This window comes from Tiliqua scincoides, chromosome 4 (assembly GCF_035046505.1).
Source record: "Tiliqua scincoides isolate rTilSci1 chromosome 4, rTilSci1.hap2, whole genome shotgun sequence".
NCBI lineage: Eukaryota > Metazoa > Chordata > Lepidosauria > Squamata > Scincidae > Tiliqua > Tiliqua scincoides.
In genome coordinates, this window is record NC_089824.1 from 45,183,009 (window position 1) to 45,207,308 (window position 24,300).

At 43.9% G+C, this 24,300-nt stretch overlaps 1 protein-coding gene across 1 annotated transcript; it reads left to right on the plus strand.

Moving 5' to 3' along the window:
* Positions 1–2,872: 2,872 nt before the first annotated feature.
* Positions 2,873–15,459, plus strand: LOC136648303 (DGAT1/2-independent enzyme synthesizing storage lipids-like). Its single transcript, XM_066624416.1, has 7 exons — positions 2,873–2,876; positions 3,858–4,007; positions 7,069–7,233; positions 8,064–8,257; positions 11,256–11,316; positions 14,556–14,695; positions 15,355–15,459. The coding sequence occupies exons 1-7, from the start codon at positions 2,873–2,875 to the stop codon at positions 15,457–15,459; spliced, it is 819 nt and encodes a 272-aa protein (XP_066480513.1).
* Positions 15,460–24,300: the final 8,841 nt, after the last annotated feature.

Below are 24,300 nucleotides of genomic sequence, written 5' to 3' on the forward strand. Positions count from 1 at the left end.
GGAGGAAGAATGTTCTATAAGAGTGAACAATTACCAATGACTAGAAAAGATGTTAATTACTGGTACAACATTGTTAGCAAAATACCATAAGCCGGAAATTTGTCCATCAACATAGCAATAGGAACATAAGACTTGGTACAGAATGTTGATACATAGTGTGACTATAGGAAAAAAATGGAAGGAGAAAATACTAAGGCAGACTGCAGAGAAATTCCCAAGAAACTGTCAGATGAGTGATACAGGTTGACTGCCCCTTATCCAGAATGCTTGGGACTGAAAGCATTCCGGATTTTGGATCTTTCCAGATTTTGAAATAAAACTGCGGAGCAATGCGTTGCTGCATTGTTTACCCATTGTTTACCCATACTTAAGGGGAAACCAACAGAGGTTTGAGGAACAGATGGGCAGCAATATTAAGGGAAATAATAAAAGCTTTTTCAAATATGTTAGAAGCAGGAAGCTTGCTAGAGAAGCGGTTGGCCCACTAGAAGGTGAGGGAGGGAAAGGGGAGATAAAAGGAGACTTGGAGATGACAGAGAAATTGAGTTCTTTGCATCTGTCTTCACGGCAGAAGATATCAGGCAGATACCGCTGCCTGAACGACCCCTCTTGACCAAGGAATTAAGTCAAATAGAGGTTAAAAGAGAAGACATTACAGACCTAATTGACAAATTAATAATCAATAAGTTACCAGGCCCAGATGGCATCCACCCAAGGGTTATTAAGGAACTAAAGAATGAGGTAGCTGATCTCTTGACGAAAATATGCAACATATGTCCCTTAAAATATGTCCCTAAAAACAGCCATGGTGCCAGAAGACTGGAGGATAGCAAATGTCACATGGATTTTTTAAAAGGAAGGAGAAGAAACCCAGGAAATTATAGGCCAATCAGCCTAAAATCTGCTCCACGTAAGATGGCGGAATGCCTCGTCAAATATAAAATCTTAAAACACATAGATGAACAAACCTTGCTGAGGGAGAATCAGCATGGCTTCTGAAAGGGTAAGTCTTGCCTCACGAACCTTTTAGAATTCTTTGAAAAGGTCAACAGGCAGATGGATAAAGGAGAACCTGTGGATATTATATATCTGGACTTTCAGAAGGCATTTGACATGGTCCCTCACCAAAGGCTGCTGAGAAAACTCCACAGTCAGGGAATTAGAGGGCAGATCCTTTCCTGGATTAGGAACTGATTGAGGTCCAGGAAGTAGAGTATGGCAATGTCAATGGGCAATTTTCACAATAGAGAAAGGTGGAAAGTGGTACCCCTGAAGGATCTGTCCTGGGACCAGTGCTTTTCAACCTCTTCATAAATGACCTGGAGACAGGGTTAAGCAGTGAGGTGGCCAAGTTTGTAGTTGACACCAAACTTTTCCAAGTGGTGAAGACCAGAAGAGATTGTGAAGAGCTCCAGAAGGATCTCTCCAAACTGGGAGGCTGGGCAGCAAAATGGCAGATGCGTTTCAATGTAAGTAAGTGTAAAGTCATGCACATTGGGGCAAAGAGTCCAAACTTTACATATAGGCTAATGGGTTCTGAGCTGTCTGTGACAGATCAGGAGAGAGATCTTGGTGTGCTTATGGACAGTTCAATAAAATGTCGACCCAATGTGCGGCTGCAGTGAAGAGGGCTAATTCCATACTTGGGATCATTAGAAAAGGCATTGAGAATAAGATGGCTAATATTGTAATGCCATTATACAAATTGATGGTAAGGCCACACCTGGAGTATTGTGTCCAGTTCTGGTCACCACATCTCAAAAAGGATATAGTGGAAATGGACAAGGTGCAAAAGAGAGCAACCAAAATTATTACTGAGCTGGGTCACCTCCCATATAAAGAAAGACTACAGCGTTTGGGGCTTTTCAGGCTAGAAAAGAGACGCCTGAGGGGGGACATGATTGAGACATACAAAATTATGCAGGGGAAGGATAGAGTGGATAGAGAGATGTTCTTTTCCCTCTCACATAACACCAGAACTGGGGGACATCTACTAAAATTGAGTGTTGGGAGAGTTAGGACAGACAGAAAAAAATATTTCTTTACCCAGCATGTGATTAGTCTGTGGAACTCTTTGCCACAAGAAGTAGTGATGGCAACTTGCCTAGATGCCTTTGAGAGGGGATTGGGCAAATTTCTGGAGGAAAAGTTCATTAAGCGTTATAAGTCATAGTAGGTATGTGCAAGCTCTTGGTTTTAGAGGCAGGCTGCCCCTGATTGCCAGATGTAGGGGAGGGCACCAGGACGAAGGTTGTGCTGTTGTCTTGGGTGCTCCCTGAAGCATTTGGTGGGCCACTTTGAGATACAGGAAGCTGGACTAGATGGGCCTTTGGTCTGATTCAGCGTGGCTCTTCTTACGTTCTTACGTGAGATTCCTTCAAAGGGAAGAACATCCCCTTTCCTGCTACTTGATCTTTGTGTACAGCCTCAGCCACCGGGCTCTTCTTTTGCTTCTAGTCTCTCTAGAAGTGGCTATTAATGATGGGAAGTGGCTAGTGGCTATTAATGATGGGAAGGGGTCCAGTCAACAAACCACACTTTTTGTTCTCTTGTAAAAGCGTCAAACTACGCTCTGCACTTTCCGGCTTCTTTGTTGTGCATTCCCTCTGCGGACAGCACTTCCTGCTACTGTTGCAACTGCTCATGGAAGGCTGACTCCCTCCCTTGCTCTCAGTCCCCCAGGGCCTTGCTTGCTTGCCTTTGTCACTCCACTAGGAATGCCCGACTGATGCAGCCTCGTGTCACAAAAACTCTTGTTGCTGCCCCTCCTGCTTTCAAACTTTCTTCACTGGGTGAGTCTGGTGTGGGGAAAAAGTCATGGCCCACCAAAATGGCCAGATTTTGGAACTGTCCAGATTTTGAGTGCCTCGATATGGGTAATCAAACTGTGTAATGAAAGAGATTCTTAAATATGGAAAGTGCCTGGAAATCATTGCTTTTCAAAGCATATACTGTTGGTCATTGATTGCACATATGTGATAATTTTGTATCTTTGTAATTTATTTTTTTAACCTCTCCTGTGCAGCACAAAAACAACAGAGCCTGTATACACACCTTTCTACAGCCTCCCTACCCCCTCCACATTATAACAGGAGCAACAGCTAAACACAAAACTGAGAAAGGAAGAGAACGATAGAATGAACAAATGAAGATGGAGGGAAGAGATCTTTACTTGCTCAGATCTTTCTCCCTTTCTTCATTTTCCATTCAGAAGGTAAGAGGAAAAACACTGCAATGTTATTTCAGCTCCTGTCCTCAGCAGGCCATCCATGGTGGGCCTTGAATAGAGGCCATGCCGGTCCTGAGAACTAGCCCTCAATCTGCTGCTTTGTGGTGGGGCTTGTCCTGAGACAAACACATCATACAAGAGATAAAAGCAGCATAAAACCAGTAAGCAAACAAAAATGATCACTTGCTTAGGCGATCCTTAGTCGAGATATTCTATGCAGCTGTTGAGGGGAAGCTGTCTGGGGAGCCGGCTACCATGTGCTTTACCTTGAACCTGATCTTCAGCCACTCACAAATGCTTGGTAGGATTCTTGAATTCAAAGTTATCAATAGATGCAGCTGTTTTTGTTTCTGCATCCCAGTCTACCTTCCTGGAGGTTTACAGATCAATAGATGCTGAAAAGACATGCTCGGTCATGCTGGGCTGCTGAAGGCTGAAATCATTTTCTTCATCATTTTGACTGAAAATTTTCCTTGGTTTCTTTCTTTCATAGGCACATCTACAATGACAGCAACAACTGTACTAGTGGCAACTGCACTTGCTTACCTTGGAGAATATCTGACCTTTGGGGCTCATGTGTTGTGGTTATTCATGTGGTTACTCATATTGATGTATCCTCTGCCATTAGCCTTATATTGTATTAGCTGCATTGTCAACCTTCTGCTATATCTTTACAAGAAAAAGAACAAAATACAAGGAGACACAACTAGCAAATCATGGGACAAGGCAAAAGAAGCTCTCGCATACCTTGTGAGTTCATTTGGAAGGATATGGCATGGTAAGCAAGCATTTCCTTAAATAGTGATAGTCCAATGCTGTTGTAGTCATTGTAATTCCGAGGATAGAGGTTCAGAATTTCAGTGCTGATGTAGGAGCCACTGTGTAGCCACTCTTAGTGGATGTGCTTTTAAAAAGGCATTAACATGTGAAAATGGGGGAAACCACCTTGTGTGCTGGGATCCTTTGTAGTGGCCAATGGGACAGCTCAAACTCTGAGGAAGGAAGAAGGATGCAAGGGTGAGATGTGAAACTAAGGCTGCAATCCTAACCAACTTTCTAGCACTGACATAAGGGCAATGCAACTCCAAGGTAAGGAACAAACATTGCCTTACCTTGAGGAGGCCTCCATGACTGTCCCCCACTTTAGGATACAGTAGATGCCCCACTGGCACATCTATGCCAGTGCTGGAAAGTTGTTAGGATTGCGCTCTAACTAACTTTTATTATGGATACATTTAAATAATAATAGGAAAGGGGAAATAAAATAAAGCAATTCAGGGCACAATCTGGACTCCTGGTTTAGGCCAGCACAAGTTCACTTGCGCCAACCTGAGGGTGTCACGAACATGCCATAAGGCACGTTTTGCCCATTTAGGTCTCTAGGAGGCCAGCGCTGGCCACCCCGCGCCAGGTCCAGGCCCAGCGTCGGCCGAGCTCGGATGACGCAGGGGTTGGAGGGAGGCATGGGGAGAGCGGGAAGGAGGCTGAAAGGAGGCATTTTGGGGTGGGGGGAGGCAGGTAGTGGGCGGCAGAGCATGGGAGGGGGGGCCAGAACCCAGCGGTTATGCCAGATCCTGAACCCGTTCCCAGGGGGTGTGGAGCAGCACCTGACCTCTCCATTCTGCTTGGATCTGTGTCACCTCATCAGATGGCGCAGATTGGGACCAGTGCAGCGCGACATGGCGTGAGAGGAAATAGGCTCGGCACCACATGAAAAGGGAGATGTAGGGCTTCTGACTAGGGCTGCAAAGGATTGGGTTATCCTAGTAAGCCTTGCAGCTGCTGCTTGTGACCATCCTCCCTCTTGCCACTTCTTTCCCGGTACTCTGTCACTCCCTCCCACCCCCTCCCACCTTGTTTACAGATGGTTGGGGACATCAGGGGAGTGTTCAAAGAACTCTCTCTCTCTCTCTCTCTCTCTCTCTCTCACACACACACACACACACACACACACACACACCCTGTTAGATAACTAGCTCAGGAGCCCAGTTGCTCCATCAACATGGCTCCCTGATTGAATTTGGGCCTGTGATTTATGAGGACAAGCAGGGCTTGGGGTCCGTTTGTTGCCTTGTTGTCAACTTATTTGCTCCAACTCGCAAAGCTCCGCATAGGTTAGTTTGGTTTGTAGGATGACATGTGCTGTACAAGTAAATTGAGGTTGCCCAAGGAATTTTCCAAGGACCAGGCAAGGCGCTATTGAAGCCTGCCTGTGCATGTGTGTAAGCACGCGTGCAAGCATGGTGTTGTCAATAAAATCTATGGTCCCCCTCTTGCCAACGTCAGGACTTGTGTGAAATGTCAGGACTTGCCTCTCAAACCAAGGCACTGCCTGGGTTCATTATTTCTTTGCAAGCACCCACTGCCACTTATGCAAGAATGGACAGTTGTTTCCCTACATGCTTCAAGAATTATGAAACTGAGATTTGAAGCTGAGATTGGCAACACATTCGCAAGCTGTAATGGAAGATCAGAAGATCATCAGGTGGATGATGTGGTGTTGACAGCGATTCCGTTTTGACAGCTGTTTGACAGCTCTGGGAAGGGAAGGGCTGGCTCAACAGCTGTAATCAATCAAGGCCAATGGAGACCTGAATGGACAGCTGAGCTTCATATGACCTTGATGGGACTTTGAATGGACATGGACTGAAGGGATGGCTCACCTGAGCCTAATTTGGAGCTAATGAGGTAGCTCACGGCTGAGCTGCATTTGGATCATGAAACCTCCAAGGATAAAAGGCAGCTTTGGAAGGAGACAGAGCTACCCTGACCTAGGACCAAGAGCGGGACCCTGATCCAGAGCCAGAAGCTGGACCCTGATCCAGAGCCAGAAGCGGGACGCTGACCCAGAGGAAGCCAGACGCTGACCCAGAGGGAAACCTGGACGGACCCACACTGGGAGAAGGGGACTGCCAGAACTCTGCTGGAGGACACAGAAGAGAGGACTGCCAGAACCCTGCTGGAGGAGACACTCTGCTGGAGACAACACTGCTGGAGAGGAGGAACTCTACTGCAGAAGATTGGACTGGGAATACTGGACTGGGAAGACTGGACTGTGCTTTGGAGACTGGATTGGACTTCGACTGGAGGCTTCAGACCTCTACCCACTAAGTTAAGTGGAGTTTTGGGGAGGGAAAGCCTCTGGACAAGAGAACTTGCAGGGAGTGTATGTGTTTGTAGCAATAAATTCTGGTTAACTGCTATAGATAAGGAGTTCTGTATTCATTTCTTTGCACACCGCAGCTGTTGTCCTTGGAAAAAAAGGGTGTTAATTAGCCAAAAAGCGGGCATTAGAAAGGAGTTGGAGTATTTGGACAGGACGAATTGGCGTGGTCAGCAGGAGTCAAAAATTGGGACAGAACACAAGCCAAAGGTGACTCCACTAGGTTCGAAAGGAAGTCATTATCCTTCAGGGATGGCATATTGCTCGGGAAGGAAAGCTATGCCAATATTTTGAAACGTATTAAAAACTAATTAGAAGCCTTGCCTGGTTAGTCCAAATCAAGATGTCAGAACCCTACACCTTGGCTTTTGGCTCTCATTGCTCTCTTAGGTTTGCAAGACTACAGTAGCCCTTTACAGACATCCCATTCCTGTACTCAGTCACCCCAGGAAGAAAGGGAAAGGGAGCACTCCAGGCAGCTCCATAACTCTGAAACACTCAAAGACAATTTATTGAGAATAGATGCAGTGCATCTAGAATGGTCGGTTCCTATAATAGGGCCTCTTTCGCTCCCCTGTTCCGAAAACCATCCTGTCCTTTTCCTCTACCAGAAATTGGTTGAATCTGCATGTCAGTGACATGAAATATTAATCATTTGCCTTCATCCTCTTTTCAGAGTATGAGGTTATTGGCATGGAACATCTACCAGAAGGACCAGGGCTTATTATTTATTATCATGGAATTGTTCCTTTTGACTATATCTACTTTGTAGCTACACTGTACAGGCAAAAAAGGAGAACTTGCTATTCTTTGACAGAACGTCTACTGTCTTGGATGCCAGGTAAAATACTTATGCTCTGCCTTTAGGATTAAAATTCTGAAAATAACTGCACCGTGAAGGGTCATAAACAGCAGGTCTAAGGCAGACTTTTTCTAGAGCAGTGTTTCTCAAACAGTGGGTTGGGACCCACTAGGTGGGTCACAAGCCAATTTCAGGTGGGTACCCATTCATTTCAATATTTTATTTTTAATATATTAGATTTGATGCTACCATGGTATGTGACTGCATTTGGGGAAATGTTACAGACCTGTACTTGTAACGAGCTACTATGTATATTCTTTTAACAGTGATAGTAAATGAGACTTACTCGTGGGTAAGTGTGGGTAGGATTGCAGCCTAGGATTGTTAAAAATTTTCCTGCTTGATGATGTCACTTGCAGTCATGACATCAACTTCCGGTGGGTCCTGACATTTTCTCATTCTAAAAGTGGGTCCCGGTGCTAAATGTGTGAGAACCACTGTTCTAGAAGATCCCTAAGTCTCCATGTATGATAACCTGCTAAAATGAATAGGATATTTACTATGGAAGGAGTTCTTTGTTTTCACTGGCAAAAGACTTCTTCACTCCTTATCTCCCTGAGCACACTGAACCCAGGGACGGGGGAGTAGTAACTTGCTTGTTAGTCATACCCACCATGGCAGTGCTCTCCCTGGCCCTCCCTGAGAACGTTCCCATGTTCAGGGCTGTCTGAAGAGGCAAATGCTGAGTCCAGTGAGATTTTTAAATCAGAGGAAAACTCATTATTCCATAAGTTGTATTTATATAAGAACATAAGAACATAAGAACATAAGAATATAAATCAGTATTCTGTTTTGGGCCTATTTTACAGGAATACAGTTGTTTGTTGAACTGGTCGGTTGTGGAGCTCGCAACAAAGCTCAATGTGTGGAACTTCTGAAGAGAGGCGAATTATTGGGAATTGCACCTGGTGGACTTAGAGAACAAAACTTTAGTGATGATAACTACACCCTGGTCTGGGGTAAACGTGTAGGTTTTGCCCAAGTGGCTTTAGAGGCTAAAGCGGTGAGTGAGTTTCCTGTACTAGCAGTGATTTATCCTGGCTTTTTCTACATACAGTACTTTGTCCTTGCAAGGATTCAAGATCATATGAATGGGTTGATGTACAAAGATACATTGTTGATGGAAGAAACATGAGCTGAGAAACTGCAACATGACTGAGATTAAATAATTATGGAACATTGCAAGGTTCAGGCTACAGGAGAAGCATACAGTAAATATGTCAACGACTTGTCGTGTTAAATGTGCAGTTTGCCATTGCGTTCTTGCTTTTGAAATGGAAGGAGCAGCGCTGGGGAGCAGATTCAGAGTGGGACTATGACACAAGACAGGGAATTGGGCTTTCACAATTTTCCTCTGATGTATTTCTGTCAGGGAACGCATACCCTCAGAGAGAGCTGGGAGTAGCATCTAGTGGTTAGCACAAATGCATCCTTTCCTGCTGCCCACTTACTCTTTACCGCATCAGCAGCTGAACAGGAAGGGGGGGGGGAACCTTGATGGTTTGCATCTTCTTCCACAATTCCAGGCTATGGAGATCGGTCAAAGGATGGACCATCTGGAAGAAGTTCCCTCCCAATATCCCAGGTGTTCTTGTTGAAAACCAAACCCAAGTTAATGGCAAAGAGACAGGAAAGGAATAACTGTCTCCACATACTTTGGTCCCTGATTTCGATCTGGACCAGGTGACTAACATTTGCTTTTGAATACAGAAGGGCCAAACTGCACAGTCCTCAGTATACAGTCCACTCAGTATACAGTCCTCAGTATACTGAGTATACTCAGTATACAGACTCAGTATACAGTCCTCAGTATCTCAGTCCTCAGTCCACAGTATAAAGACTACAGTAATCTGCAGTCTATTCAAATGTAAAGCTGCAATCCTATACACACACCTTCCTGGGATTAAACCTCTCTGAACACAGTGAGTAGACATGCATAGGAATGGGCTCTAATTCAAGCATACAATGTAGACCCAACCCTATTGAGCCACTGTGTGTCTGGAAGGAGGGAAAGGGAGGAACAGGGTGAAGGTGGGGGAAGTGGTGTGTGTCAAGGGTGGGATGGGAGGTATCAGTCCCCATTCCTGGCTTCATTCCTCCTTTCTGGATACACTTGGACATGCACCAGCAAAATCGCTGGCACAGTTAGTAGACCAAACAGGGCAGGCAAGTCTTATTCTGGGGCAAGAGAACAAGAAAATTATCCCTGTAATTCAAGGAGGACTTCATGGCTCAACCCCCCCCCCCCCACCACCACCACTGGATGTATTTTGCACGGCAGCATCAGAGCTGGGTGAAGAGCTGGGTGAAGCAGAGCTGGGCTGCTAGAAAAGTTCATAAATTCTTAATGGAACAGTATAAAGACATAGAATGGATAATGTGAGGCAACCACACAACTTACAATTGTCATTGACAGCAGGATTGAAACCAGTCTTTGTAAGCTGGTGATTTTCTGTGTGCAGATGAAACAAAAGTAAATTCTGTTCTTGCTGAGGCAAACATACCATTTTATAGTTTCGTAATAATGCACCTCCTTACCCATTCCTGCCAGTAGGAGTGATTTTGCCCTACCCTGTCGCCCTTCTGCCATAACTTGAGCCAAATCAACGCACTCTATTGGGCACTTCTTGCAAGGGATGGAGCTTAATGGCTGCTGTCAGCACCCTCCATCATTTTTGCTGCTCACATGATTTGCCTTGGTGGGTGGTTTCTTTCACCTATTCCAGACTGGAGTCGGTCTGGAGTAGACTGGAGTACATCTGTGAGGCAGTGGCATAGCTAACCCAGTTGCTGACCAGTGCAAAGAAAATTCTGTAGCCCCCCCATCCCCGTCCCCACAATTACATCAAATTTAATTAATTAAATATAATTAATTAAATTACCATGTGGCTGCATTGTGGCTACTATTGGAGCTGGAAAGTTGGGCACAATTGGGTCCTCAGAGCCCAATCCTGTGCTTGTCTACTTAGAAGTAAGTCCCATTATAGTCAATGGAACTTACTCCCAGGTAAATGTGGATAGGATTTCAGCCTTACTTCTGTAAGTGACTACAAATCTAAAAAGCATATCTAATTTAGAGCCCATTCCTATGCCTGTCTACTTGGAAGTACTGTAAGTCCCATGTGTTCAATGAGGTTTACTTCCAGAAAAGTGTGCATATACAGTTTGAGAGATGCAGGGGGCTGAGATGATCATACCAGCCAGCTGCTTACCTTTAGGAACTGGAATAGATGAATTATGAATAAATAATGAGATGATAATGGCTGCTATGAGGCCAGGCCAGGTCTGCTTTGGGCACCACATCACTCAGTGCTCCCTGCTCGCCTGGCACGCCTTGCCTTGCCTTGCTGCTCCCCACTTCAGGTTCCTACGCAAGCGCAGGCAACCCATCACATCCAGCCAAACCCACTCCTATGTGTCTATTCGGAAGTAAGTCCCATGATGGTCAATGGGTGTTACTCCCAGGAAAGGGTGTATAGGATTGCAGCCTTAGGTGCCGGTATGAGAAGTGGGGAAGGGAGGGCTTAAGAGCCCAAACCCATGCCTGTCTACTCAGAAGTAAGTCCCATTATTGTCAATGGGACTTACTCCCAGGAAAGTCTCCACTTCATTCCTTTCCCTCCCAACCCCATTTTGCCCACACACTGCTCCTGTCTGTCCTCTGCAGCATCTGATTGATGCCAGGATTTCCTGGAATTGCTGGAGTATGGCCACAGCTGCATACTGCTTGCAGTGGTGGCCCAGCTGCGTGGAATGATTCATTGCCATTTGTGCACACTGTAGAGCACACTGCACCAGTTGAATGTGAGTTCCAGAGGCTAAGCCGGTCCATAGGATTGGGCCCAGATTATCAGTTTATATCTTTGCTTGAACGTAATGCTTTTGAAATATACTGGTTCATTTTTAGGAGCCTCCCTCTTGTTCCTTAATAACAGATAACAGCAAGAAGAGACAGGACTAAAATATTCTCCAGGTTTCATACTTTCTTTCATCTTTTTCAGCCCATCATTCCAATGTTTACACAAAATATTCGCGAAGGATACTACACGTTTGGAAATACATGTGAGCTACAATTTCTAACTTCATTAATGAATAAGTTCAAATGGTACCATGTGGTTGGCTCACACATTGCATAGTTAGAAATGAGGGCAATGTGTTCTGTCCCACACCCAGTACAACATTCATTTCCATGCATTCAAGGGGGAAGACAATCTAAACCAGGGGTGTCCAAACTTTTTGGCAAGAGGGCCACATCATCTCTCTGACACTACGTTGGGGGCCAGGGAAAAATATTAATTTACATTTAAAATTTCATTAAATTTACATAAATGTATTACATAAATTACATGAATATATTAGAGATGGAATATGTATGACTGAATGAAGGTCTCATTCATTCATATGTATGAATGAATGAATATGAATGAATGATGGCTCCAGTCCTATAAAAGACCTTGTAAAAAGCAAGGCCACTCTTTCCTTTGCTGCTGCTGTGGCTTCACAGGTGTGAAACAGCAAGCAGCAGAGGGAGCCCTCGGCCTGCAGCTCGCGCAAGAGATCAAACAGTTGGCCCTCACGCTGAGAGTAGTCATGTTGGGCCAGTGCAGGCTCTAGCAAGTCTCTGGAATGCCAGAGGCTCATTAGAAACTAGGAGCTCCCTGAGGGCCGGATTGGGGGTCCCTAAGGGCCTCAAATGGCCCCCGGGTCGGGGTTCACACCATTCACAATTGTATGACTTTCTACCTCCATATACATTGTTAGAGTAGAATAGCAGGTTATGTGGAGCAGAGAATTATGTGGGTGAACCTGAGAGTTATGTGGATGAACCATATCATCCAAACTAGTCTGAGGTCACAGTCTAGCACAATGTAACTTATTATTCCCTATTTACCTAAGAGACGTTATCAGTTTGTACCAGACCTCTTTCATGAGAACCGTGTGCAGATATGGGTATAACCTAATTCTCCCTGGATTTTTCACCAGCCGTTTTACCTCACTGTGAATGATAAGGGACCTTTAAATTAAAAGAAAAATGTCCCTTCAATCAGAGGTTTAAAAATAGCCACACTTACCATTGCAGGTTGAGAGAGCAGCAGCAGGTAACATAGACCTACAAAACTGAGTGTCAGAAAAGTTTTTCCCAAACTTTGTGGTGCTTTGCTATGAATTTGGGGTGCCAATTCCAAAAATGGCATCCGTTTTCCCCATCATGTCTAGTTATGGAGATATAGTATAGCCTCATTAGTGAATGGTTCAAGCAGCTTCCTCAGGAGGAAACCATGGTATAGGCTTCCTCCTGAGAAAGCTGCTTGAACCATTCACTAAAGAGGCTATGCCGTGTCTCCAAAATTAGACGTGTTCGGGCAAAACAGATGCCATTTTTGGAACTGGCACCCCAAATATACCCAGGAATTGGTGTAATGTTTAAGGAAGCAAAATGTGTGGTGACCTGTGTAATCGGTCAATCAATTGGTCAATGTCCAGTGGCTTCAAACAACTTAGTTTCAGTTCATTCCAAAGCAACTGACCCCTCCCTTCCCCCTGGAGCTCAGGAAAAAATGGTAAGGGAAGGCAATTTTTTAATTCTTTTGTGCACTTCAGGGGGAAGGGAGGGGTCACTTGCCTCTGCATGAACTGAAACTAAGCTGTTCTAAGACCCAGGAGATTGATTGCCTGCCACTCTACCATGTAACAATTGTAAGCAAGGCTATTTTTCAGCCACTGAGTGAAAAGACTTTTTTAAAAAGATGGATTTGGTTTAACACAATTTTCGTTATCCATGAGGGTTCTGACAACAGAAGGAGGAGGGTTTCATCATGGCTGGGAATTGTTCAGAAGGAACTGATCAGCATGTTCTGCACTTCTGCCTTCACTTGAAGAACAGCATGGCTTTTGTTTACTGATGGGATGGGTGGGGACATCAGGAGAGTGTTTAAAGAGAACTCCAACACACACACACACACACACACACACTGGCAGCAGCTCTGTTTTCTTCCATTGAGCTGCAGCTGACTTTTTTCAGAAAAGTTTTGGGATTCAAATCTTTTGTTGTCCCCAAAACACTCTAGACAACTCGGAAAGTTCGCCTGGTAGGACTTGTTTTCGAGTTGAGTTAAAGGGAGCGGACACTCATGAATTGACTCGAATCAAGCTGCGCTGCATGCATGATTAGATTTCAGTTCTTCTTCTTACAGTAAAAGTTCAACATTGCTTGACGTTTTGAGCAGTTGATCCACAGCAGGTTTGCTGACAGTGTTGAAGGAACAGCTTAGATGTCAATAGAAATTGTGTTTGCCTATTTCTACCACAAATGTCTCTCTTGATACTTGACATAATTAAGGAAACCAGTGTAGAAATATCATGGTGTAAAGCCAAACCCATTCTTGATAGTGAAGTGTGGCTGTAATTCATTTGCCTTTATGCATTTCTGAATTTTTGGTTACATCGTTTGTTTGTTGTAAGAGATCAGGATACAGATAATTGAATTCAACAAAGTGGGGTTTATTTCATTCAAAGCCAGGTATACTGGAAGGACTCACTGTGCATATTTCATTCTCCTTTAATACTGTGAGAATGTGTGATTGCATATTACTCATTATATTTAAAACAAAATGGCAATCCATGATGGGGTAGTATGAGGACAAGGCAGGTGGGGATGCCAGCCACATTCTGTAATCCATTGTAGAGTTAGGCATCTGTTCCAGGAAATGGGAAATGTCACACACAGAGTCATTACAGGCTTTGCATATCTATAATAATAATAATAATAATAATAATAATAATACAGGTATTTATATACCGCCTTTCTTGGTCTTTGTTCAAGACTTTATTCAAGGCGGTTTACATAGGCAGGCGATTTAAATCCCCATAGGGATTTTTACAATTGAAAGAAGGTTCTATCTTTCAAGAACCACAACATTCAAGATGTTTCTTTCTTGATCTGGTTTCACGTTCTGGCCTCCATCCTCCCACGCTCAGAGCAGATGGAATAACTTGGCTCAGCTTGTCAGCTGCTTCAAGGTTGCACGGTGCTGCTGGCCTCGAACTGGTGACCTTGTGGATGTTATCTTCAGGCAAATGGAGGCTCTACCCTCTAGACCAGACCTCCTGCCACATCTATCCACAAAGATGGATTTGCAACAAGTTGTAGAAATCGTAGGAAATTGTAGAGGAGGGTCTGTCTTTACTCACTCACATATCATAAGACATCTCACGGGATTATTTACAATTCAGCCTATCAGTTCATCTCATATTCGCTATCAAGTAGTAGTGATCAAAATGTTGTTCCGCTTCACTCACAGGGCTGACACGATGGCTGTATGAGCGTACCCGGTGCCTAATCCTTCCTATATATGGAGAGTTCCCAGTCAAACTTCGTAGTTATTTTGGAGAACCCATCCCTTATAATCCAAATATCACTGCTAAGGAGCTGGCTGAAAAAGTAAGTGAACTCTACGCTTCAAAATATCAAAGCAGAATGATATCCCAATGAATTCTGGGGAAAGCTGGGAACACTGATAGAAAGAAAGAATAATTTCAACAATTCAGTGGCCAAATCAATTTTGGGGTTGGATACATGGCTGCTTTCCCATATTTAGTTTTCGTTCATAAGTAGAAAAGGAAGTAGAATGTGACCCGAGAGAGCCCTCCTAAATGTGCTATTATTGAGGATGTGAGGAAGGTGGCAGCAAGGATCATGGTCTTTTCAGTGGTGGCACCCTGATAATAGAATTCCCTTCACATAGAATTATGTGGGAGGAGTTTTGGGGTGGGGAGAGCGGACGGTGGACATTCCTGGGGGCAGGTGGGCAGGGAGCAGGAAATGGGGCCAGGATCCAGCAGCAGGGCGTGGCTCCAGGTTGCTCCTCATCAGGTGGTGCAGATCCAAGTAGACCACTGAGGCAGTTGTAGCACAACATGCGGTAAGGGGAAACATTTCCCTTTGTCTTGAACTGCACTGCTTTTGCCCCAAAGCTTGTGCTGGATGCAGCCCAGGCCCAATGGCCTGCCTGCTTCTTCCACATGTTAGGATTGTGCTTCAAGAAACATAATATAAAATTCTGACGGTAATGCTATGCTTTCCTTCTTCATTATTTACAGACAAAGACAGCACTTGAAAATCTTATAAACCAACACCAAAGAAAGCCGGGGAATAGAATGAGAGCTTTAATGGAACGGTTTGAAAAGCATCACAAAGATGATTAAGCTTAAGATAACTTCTGAACCGATCCTTATGCCATGTTTATGGTCCATGGTATGTTTGTAGTGGAACTATTCAGTCATGATTATGTCACTTTAAATGCTTTTTTGGAGTTGTATTAATCATGGAATGATGGCTCATCCATGTGGTCTTCCTAAAAACGTGCTGTTTTAGGGAGTCATTTCTTTGATGCTGTATTGAAAGTTATGACAAATTCTCTCTCTTTTTACATACTGTACGACAAGGGGTTCAGTTGTTGCCTTTTGTGGGCTAGTTCTCGTGTTCTAAAAAATGGATAATGTATAACCTCTGAATAAAGCAAAGGATGGTCAGGGGGTTCTTCTTTTTCTATGGAAGTACACATGCGTCACCCATAACTACAATCTGGAAGTGAGGCCGCTTGCTGGCCTGCATGATAAGAAGGCTGGTTGCTGGTGGAAGGCAAGGAGTCAAATATTTTGTTCTGGGGGCTGACATGGGGATAGGCTAAGTCAGCAGGCATTATGGGAGATAGACAGACAAGGTCCAGATGCGCTAAGTGCAAAACCAAACCATGGTCTGTCCTGAAAGCAATCTGTAGTATATGATGTAGACATTCTGTGCGATTCTGTAAAATTGGAGTGCAGCCAGAGTAAGTGCAGAGTCCAAGTACATTCATTTTAAGAGAGCTTTGATTGAACATTTATTGTAGTGGATGATTCACAAATGTAGGAGCAAGAAACCTTTCATTTTGAGAAGATATTCTTTTGAATATTCTTATTGGGTTCTCTAACCTAGAAACTGATAGTTTGAACTGGGTGGCAGGAATATAATAGCAGTAAAACATAGCATTGGGCATTAGGTTCCCTTGCTTCCATACCTGAACTGGCATTGCCACCTGTGGACTCCTACTGAGCTACAGTTTGTTTGAAGCCCTTTCTGTCCTATTCAACTTTGGGCGCAGTCCTAACCAACTTTCCAGCACTGACATAGTTGTGTCAATGCATGCTGCAGTGGGGAGGTACTCAAGGATGCCTCCTCAAGGTAAGGGCATGTTTGTTACCTTACCTTGGGGCTGCATTGCGGCTAGGTTGGTATTGGAAAGTTGGTTAGGATTGTGCCCTCTGTCTTTTATATCCAGTTATGAAACAGACATATCTAGCATATCTTTCAATTGGCTCGGAGGCTTCTTTGGATTCCTTACTGAGAAGAGGCCGCATCGACTGCATAAAAAGAACACATTATTTATCATGCTTTTCTCTTGTATCCTGCCCTCACTTTATAATTCTATGGCAATTGCTACTATAGGAGTATGAGAAACATTAAACAATAAAAGGAAGAATGAATGATCTTGTATTACTTCTGTGTTTAATCTGTGGTATGGACAAATTGCCATTCACCATGAATGTAGCTGCTAGGTGGAGAGAGTGTGCTGCAAATCAAGATTTCCTGGCCTAAAATCTCATCTCTGCTATGAAGTCACTGTGTGGCCTTAGTCAAGCTATTTCCTCTCAGGTAGACCACATTCAGCCATTACTGAATGGAATGGAATGGTTCCATTACATTCATCCCCAACTAGTGGCTGAATGCAATATAGCATCTATATTGGAGTGAAATTGACTAGCTTGTAATAGTGTCCATATAAGGACAGAATCACTTAATGGGGGCAGTGATCGTGTTCCTGTCGTTAGTGACCTGCACCTGTATCCACAGAACTTATTCTTCTGCAAACTGGTAGCCACTTCTCTGTTTCACCCCACCTTTGTCGAGCTATTCCATCTGCTCTGAGCGTGGGAGGATGGAGGCCAGAAGGTGAAGCCAGATCGGAATGAAACACCTGAATGTAATAGTTCTTGAAAGAAAGAACCTTCTTTCAATTGTAAAAATCCCTATTTAATAAGGGATTTAAATAAAGCCTGCCTATGTAAACCGCCTTGAATAAAGTCTTGAATAAAGACCAAGAAAGGTGGTATATAAATACCTGCTATTATTATTATTTGTCAGCCCAGAGAAGGCAGCTGAGCCACTCCTCCATGAACTCTAATTTTGGTAATGCCAAAATGTCAAAATGATCTTGGCAGAGAATTTAGCTAGCTGTGTGTATTCCCTTCATCCAAACAACCACTTGAGCAAAATATATTTTAAAGGTTTATGACTGACAAGCATTAAGAAGAATAAGGGGAGCCAAAGCCCTCAGAAAGACAGAAAGGCATATTAAGAAGATAACACACAATACAACAAAACAAGAAATACTACCTAACCCAAAATATTTAACTATGAGTTGGCCTGGTGAGGCATCTTTCCATCTGTATGTTTAGCAGCAGGATTGGAGTGCCCTATCGCTGCAGCCTCTGGTTGGGGTGGAGCTGGCCCACACAGGGAGACCAGACATCTTCTTTTTCCAAGACATTTCCAGCCTCATGTCCTGGAAATGAACTTAAATGTCCTCCTTTTCCCTGTGAGTGGGTCCCTGCACGCAACTCATAGCCTTCTTGTAATCAATAAATTATATGTAATATAGTTTTAAATTTAATAAGTAATATGGTATTTAAAAAATGGAAAAGGTGCAAAAGAGAGCGACTAAGATGATTACGGGGCTGGGGCACCTTCCTTATGAGGAAAGGCTACAGCGTTTGGGCATCTTCAGCCTAGAAAAGAGACGCCTGAGGGGGGACATGATTGAGACATACAAAATTATGCAGGCGATGGACAGAGTGGATAGGGAGATGCTCTTTACACTCTCACATAATACCAGAACCAGGGGACATCCACTAAAATTGAGTGTTGGGCGGGTTAGGACAGACAAAAGAAAATATTTCTTTACTCAGCGCGTGGTCGGTCTGTGGAACTCCTTGCCACAGGATGTGGTGCTGGCGTCTAGCCTAGACGCCTTTAAAAGGGGATTGGATGAGTTTCTGGAGGAAAAATCCATTACAGGTTACAAGCCATGATGTGTATGCGCAACCTCCTGATTTTAGAAATGGGCTATGTCAGAATGCCAGATACAAGGGAGGGCACCAGGATGAGGTCTCTCGTTATCTGGTGTGCTCCCTGGGGCATTTGGTGGGCCGCTGTGAGATACAGGAAGCTGGACTAGATGGACCTATGGCCTGATCCAGTGGGGCTGTTCTTATGTTCTTATGTTCTTAATATATGAGTGTTTTTAGCTTTTATTCTGTCACGTCCTACATTTTTCTTGTATGTCCTATATTTTGTGGAGCTTTGTCCTCTTTTGCAGTAATGACATCTGGTTACCCTGGGTCCACAGCATCCTCCTGAGGAAAGCAGAATCAACAAAAGAACAAAATGGTAGAAAAAATAAGATGATGCAATCTCTACCTTTATGCGATTTTGCACCTAGGCAGTCCAGGTGTCCAGTTAGAAAATAAATTTTCCTCATCTCGTGATTCATTATAAAAAAACTGGAGCTGATCTTTTAGAAACACTTTCATACCTCCACTCCCTCTGTTGATTGCTCAGCTGTGTCAGTTTCTTCTTCTCTCCAAAGTTCCTCCCTGGCACCAAGAGAGACTCTTCAGGACTTAAGGCAGGACTGATTCTCCAAAATGTACTTTGATGTTTCTCTGGGCATTTAACTTTGTCACCAGCAATAAATTCAGGTTCTTACCTCTTGTCAGAACCCTGCTGCAGTGTCCCGCATTGGAATCACTACCAGAGCTGTGACACCCTCTAAATCTGCATAACGCAACCTCCTTCAGGTGTTAAGAACCCACTTCAGGGAACAGGGGGATGTCCCTGGGTATTTCAGAGGTGGGAGGGGTTGGCACCCTGTGCAGGTGACTTGTACCAGCTACTAACCCCTCTGGAATGAGCTGACACACCCCTTTCTGATGCTGATCTTAGGCACAGTCACATGGGAGTGTGTGCACCTTGGTCACATGAGGGAGGAACAATGATGCAAATTACCTGAAATTCGAAAAGTGTAGGACTCAGGCCAGAGCAACAATGGATCAGAAGCAACAATGGAATAGTATTTCCTCTCATCTCTAGTCCTACTGCCTGGGCCACACACATTGTATAGGTTAGCAAATGATGGTGTATTGCATTAGGTGGGTTTGCAAGGGGTATAGCAGGCTAAGCAGGTGAGCCAACAGCTTCTTTGCCTTTCCATCCTCCTGATGTTAATCAGGGCTCATTTAAGAAACTGAACCAGCCTTTTTGGATGTTGTTAGCTGCAGTGTCCACTGGCAGGGTCAGCAATCCCACCTTAACAGAGTTTTCTTCCAGGCAGAAACACTTACTTGCTGAGTAAGTAAGAGGGATGATCACATACTTATGTCATAAGCCAGCTGCAACCCACCCTCTCCATCTCCACATATGGGAGGCCCACCAGAACAAAAATCACTTTTTGCTTCCTGAGTGGGAGTTACCAGTGCATGGAGCTGGTGGACTGCATTGGGTGCCTGGTTGTGGCAATGATATCTCTGAAGGTAGAGTGGAGTGGAGGAAAGTGCTACCCACATTCTCCCCCCCCCCCCGTCACTCCATTGACACTACTGTGGAAAACAAGTCATATTCAGGGCAAGCCTCAGACCTACCATGTACTATGCATCAACCCACCATGCCCCTGCCAACGTGCCCAGGTGCCTACACTGCACAAGGTTAATGACCATTAACAAGTCCTGGGGCAGTCACTGAAGATGGCAGGGTTTGACTTGAGGGAGGACTGCTTCTCACATGGGCAGTTCTATGTGGCCTGCTCCAGAGTGAGTTCACCCAGCAGCCTGGTGACCCTAGCACCTAAGGGAAGAACCACCAATGTGGTCTACAAAGAGGTCCTTAAGTAGATAACCAAAGGTTGTAGGTATTTTTCACGATTATTTTTTTTATTACAATCTTCTCTTTATTATGTCTTCATCAAATGTCAAATTTGAAATATTTCAAATTTAACTTCATCATTTTTCTGCATCAACATGCTTCACTTTATTCAAACTGCATATATATTTTCTTAATTTGTGTTCATTTACTTTTGCAAACACATTTGCAAAGCACTATGCTATTATAGAACAAAACCAATTCAAAGACAAAAATAAAAATTTATTAAACAAAAAAATCTTATATACCCAGAAGTATTATAATGTTCAACCTAAACATTTAGGTTTAAACATAAAACATAAAATTCTGTCCCCCATGCTATTTAATATCTACATGAAACCGCTGGGAGAGGTCATCCGGGGGTTTGGAGTGAGGTGTCATCAATATGCTGATGACACCCAGCTCTATCTCTCCTTTCCTCCAGACTCCAGGGTGGCGGTTGAGGGCCTGGAGCGCTGTCTGGAAGCAGTGAGGATCTGGATGGGGGCTAACAAGCTGAAATTAAATCCTGATAAGACAGAGGCTCTCCTGGTTCGGAAATCCTCGATGCAGGTGCTGGATTATCGGCTTGCTCTGAATGGGGTTGCACTCCCTCTGAAGGAGCAGGTTCGCAGCTTGGGGGTCCTCCTGGACTCGCAGCTGCTCCTGGATTCCCAGGTGGTGGCTGTGGCTAGGGGGGCCTTTGCTCAGCTTCGGCTGGTGTGCCAGCTGCGACCGTACCTGGATCATGCAGACCTGGCCACGGTGATCCATGCCACGGTGACATCAAGGTTAGATTACTGTAACGCGCTCTATGTGGGGCTGCCCCTGAAGACGGTTCGGAAACTACAATTAGTACAGAATGCGGCGGCCCGTGTGGTCACCGGAGCCAGGTGGTTTGACTCTGTCAATCCACTTCTCCGGGGGCTACATTGGCTGCCCATTCGTTTCCGGGCCCAATTCAAGGTGCTGGTTTTGACCTTTAAAGCCCTATACTGCTCTGGGCCAGGATATCTTAGAGACCGCCTACTCCCGTACAATCCGGCTCGCCATCTCAGGTCATCAGAGAAGGCCTTTTTGCAAGTGCCGCCACCCAAGGAGGTCCGGGGGGCGGCTGCAAGAAATAGGGCCTTCTCAGTAGTGGCACCAACATTATGGAACTCCCTTCCCCTTGATTTGAGAATGGCTCCCTCTCTTGAGAGTTTTCGGCGAGGCCTGAAAACACTGTTGTTTAAACAAGCCTTCTGATTTCTGGCCTTCTGAACATTTTTATACATCTTTTAGTTTGTTACAGGCTTGATTCCTCAGTGACTTGCTCTTTTATTCTGTCTTTGAATCTGACTACTGTTTTTATGGCCTCTGTAATGTGTTTTTAAATGTTTTTATCTGCTTTGTATTAATGTTTTTAAAATCTGTTTTTTTTAATATGTTGTTAGCCGCCCTGGGTCCCGTTAGGGAGAAGGGCGGGATAAAAATAAAGTTTTATTATTATTTATTATTATTAAACATGAATGTGGCGTTGGTTAAGTCATATGATGAAACCATGTCTTTAAATAATTACAGGGTGTTGCCTGACATGAGGTATTTGTGCTACGTTTAAATTGTTCATTGCAATTAAAGGAAAGTATATTGTAGTCAAAATGGATTTAAAGTAGTTAAATACCATAGCGAAGCTAGTATTGCATATTGAGAAGCAATAGAGAGATATTTCTCTGCCATGAAAATAGTGTAATATGTTCCTGACTTCCATGGTGGTTGTGTGTTGTGCAGAGTGTATTTGGTGCAGCTGAAGAAATAAAGGAAAAGGGTCACTTTGAAAGGGAAGGAATTTTAGGGGTCCTTGCTCTTCCAGTGCAGCTTTTAACTAGGGAAAGGGAGAGAGAAGGGAGAAGAATGGAGGGGGGGAGTGACAGAGTTTAAAGCACAAATAGCTACCTGCCTTGTCTTGCATAGATGTGGACACTGTCCTGAAATGTGTGTTGCATAAGGAGCGTGACATTTTGCTGGTCCTTACTACATTTTGCCCTTACTACTTAGGGAATTTTGCAAGTTGCCTACATACAGGCAGATTGTTGGAGATAAATACGTAACTTTGGCTGCTTTTTTTTACAACATGAATTTGGAACTTGGAGGTAAATGGGGAAGAGATTCTTTCTCATTAAGCAGGATATTGGTAAATAAGGCTGAGCAGCGTCAGCTAAAATGTAAGTACACAATGCTACCAAGCAGTGGTGCCAAGGGATGTCTGGCATCTCAGGGTGAGGTTTTCATAATGTCAACCTCCATCCTTTTAACATAAAATGCATGAACCTAAATCTAACATGCAGGTATAATAGAATGCAGATGTTTTGGTACAAAGTACAGAGGATATTGGAATTGTATTCACAGAGGGCAAATACCGTGAGAGTCTAATACTATCCTTTGCTGACCCGGAGCATGCAGAACCACTGTCAGTCTGTGCTGCATGCTCTGGAATAATTGGAAACCTGCGGTCCAGCAGAAGTGAATGTTCCTAGTTCATAGTGGTCTGGAATCCCTACATAAAGGAGTTGATATAAAAAGTTCCATTTCTTTTGTTGCGTATTTACACCTATTACAAAAGCAGATCTGACATGGAGGCCCATTTCCCTTCATGTGATCTTCAAGGAATTGCTGATTTGTTCTGCCTCATCAAAGGTGTACACTGTGGGAGTAAATCCTTTACAACCATGCATAGCAGGTGAAACTCACCTAGTGAAATCCGACTAAGACTGCAACTATTCTCTCCTAATCCAGGATTTCTTCATGAGGGTGGCGCAATCCTGTGAGCCTCTCCTAATTTTGGTTTTATAAAGGAAATTATCTCTATAGGGAGCAGAAAGTAACTGAGGAAAACTGAACTTCAGTGACAAAAGATCCTCTTGTGCTGCCTCCACAAGAAGAAAAAGGGAGTTTTATTTGAAATTACCACGTTACAGGTAAGTAACAGTCCTATGCACAATGTGACCATGTGTGGAGAGAGGGTTCTTTCCTGTGAGTGAAAGCAACAAAGAGTATTATGGTACTTGACACACTCACAGATTAACTGTGGCATTCAAATTTGGTGGGCAAGAGCCAACACTGTAAAACTGGTAATTTCTTTCTCTGTGTGTGTTTACCTACATCTATTACTATATGTATGAAGGGAAAGAGAGGAGAGAAATTGTGGGTCTCAATGTCCTTGACACTCAGGTTTAGACTGTGATATTTCTATGCAAATCCAAATGTATACAAGGGAAATGAAATCACTATGTACATCACAGTCTGTTCTTCTGGCTTTTTGTGACCCTTGAGGTGACTGTTTACATTTTTGCTTTGTGAGGGAATGCATGACTCTGTTGTCTTATGACTAACACAGCAATCTTAATTCTTTGCCAGTAGCAGAGTAGTATTGCCTATTCCGTTGAAAGAGATGCAAGCGTCAGAGGAAGAATCTAGACATTGAAATAGGGATTGAAAGAGCCCTGAAACCCTGACTTGGAAAGTGCTCTTAAAGTTTTCATTGCTCTGCAGGAGAGACACTTTCAACAGAAGCCTAGTTTGTTTTTTCTTTCCATATTGGATTATGGTTATATTTTAGGTACCAAAGAGTTCTGTGACTGAAATGATATAGTGATGGTATTTGAAGAATAAACTCTCTTGATGTTATTATTTCTATGTGTTTGTATACATTAGATAATGTAATGCAAATCACATTATTGGAAGCTCCCTTCTAAAGATTCCACAAGTTAGCACAGCTACTATGCAAGACTCGCCTTTTCCTTGAGACTTTAGTGTGTTTCATTCAAATTTATTAGTAAATAAATTTACTAATAATGAAGAAACGTGGAATAAATGCAGAAACAAAATCCAAAACATTCCCTGGATCTGCTCCTCCCCTCACCTACCCTCCCCTTGCACAGTTCTGCCCCCTTCCCACCCACCCACCCCCAGCTCGAAAAGCCCTGCTGCCAGCAATTCTCACTGCCAGGAGCTCTCAGCATCTATCTTCAGGTGCTGAGGCACAGTGCTAACTTTGGTGAAGTACCAGTGCT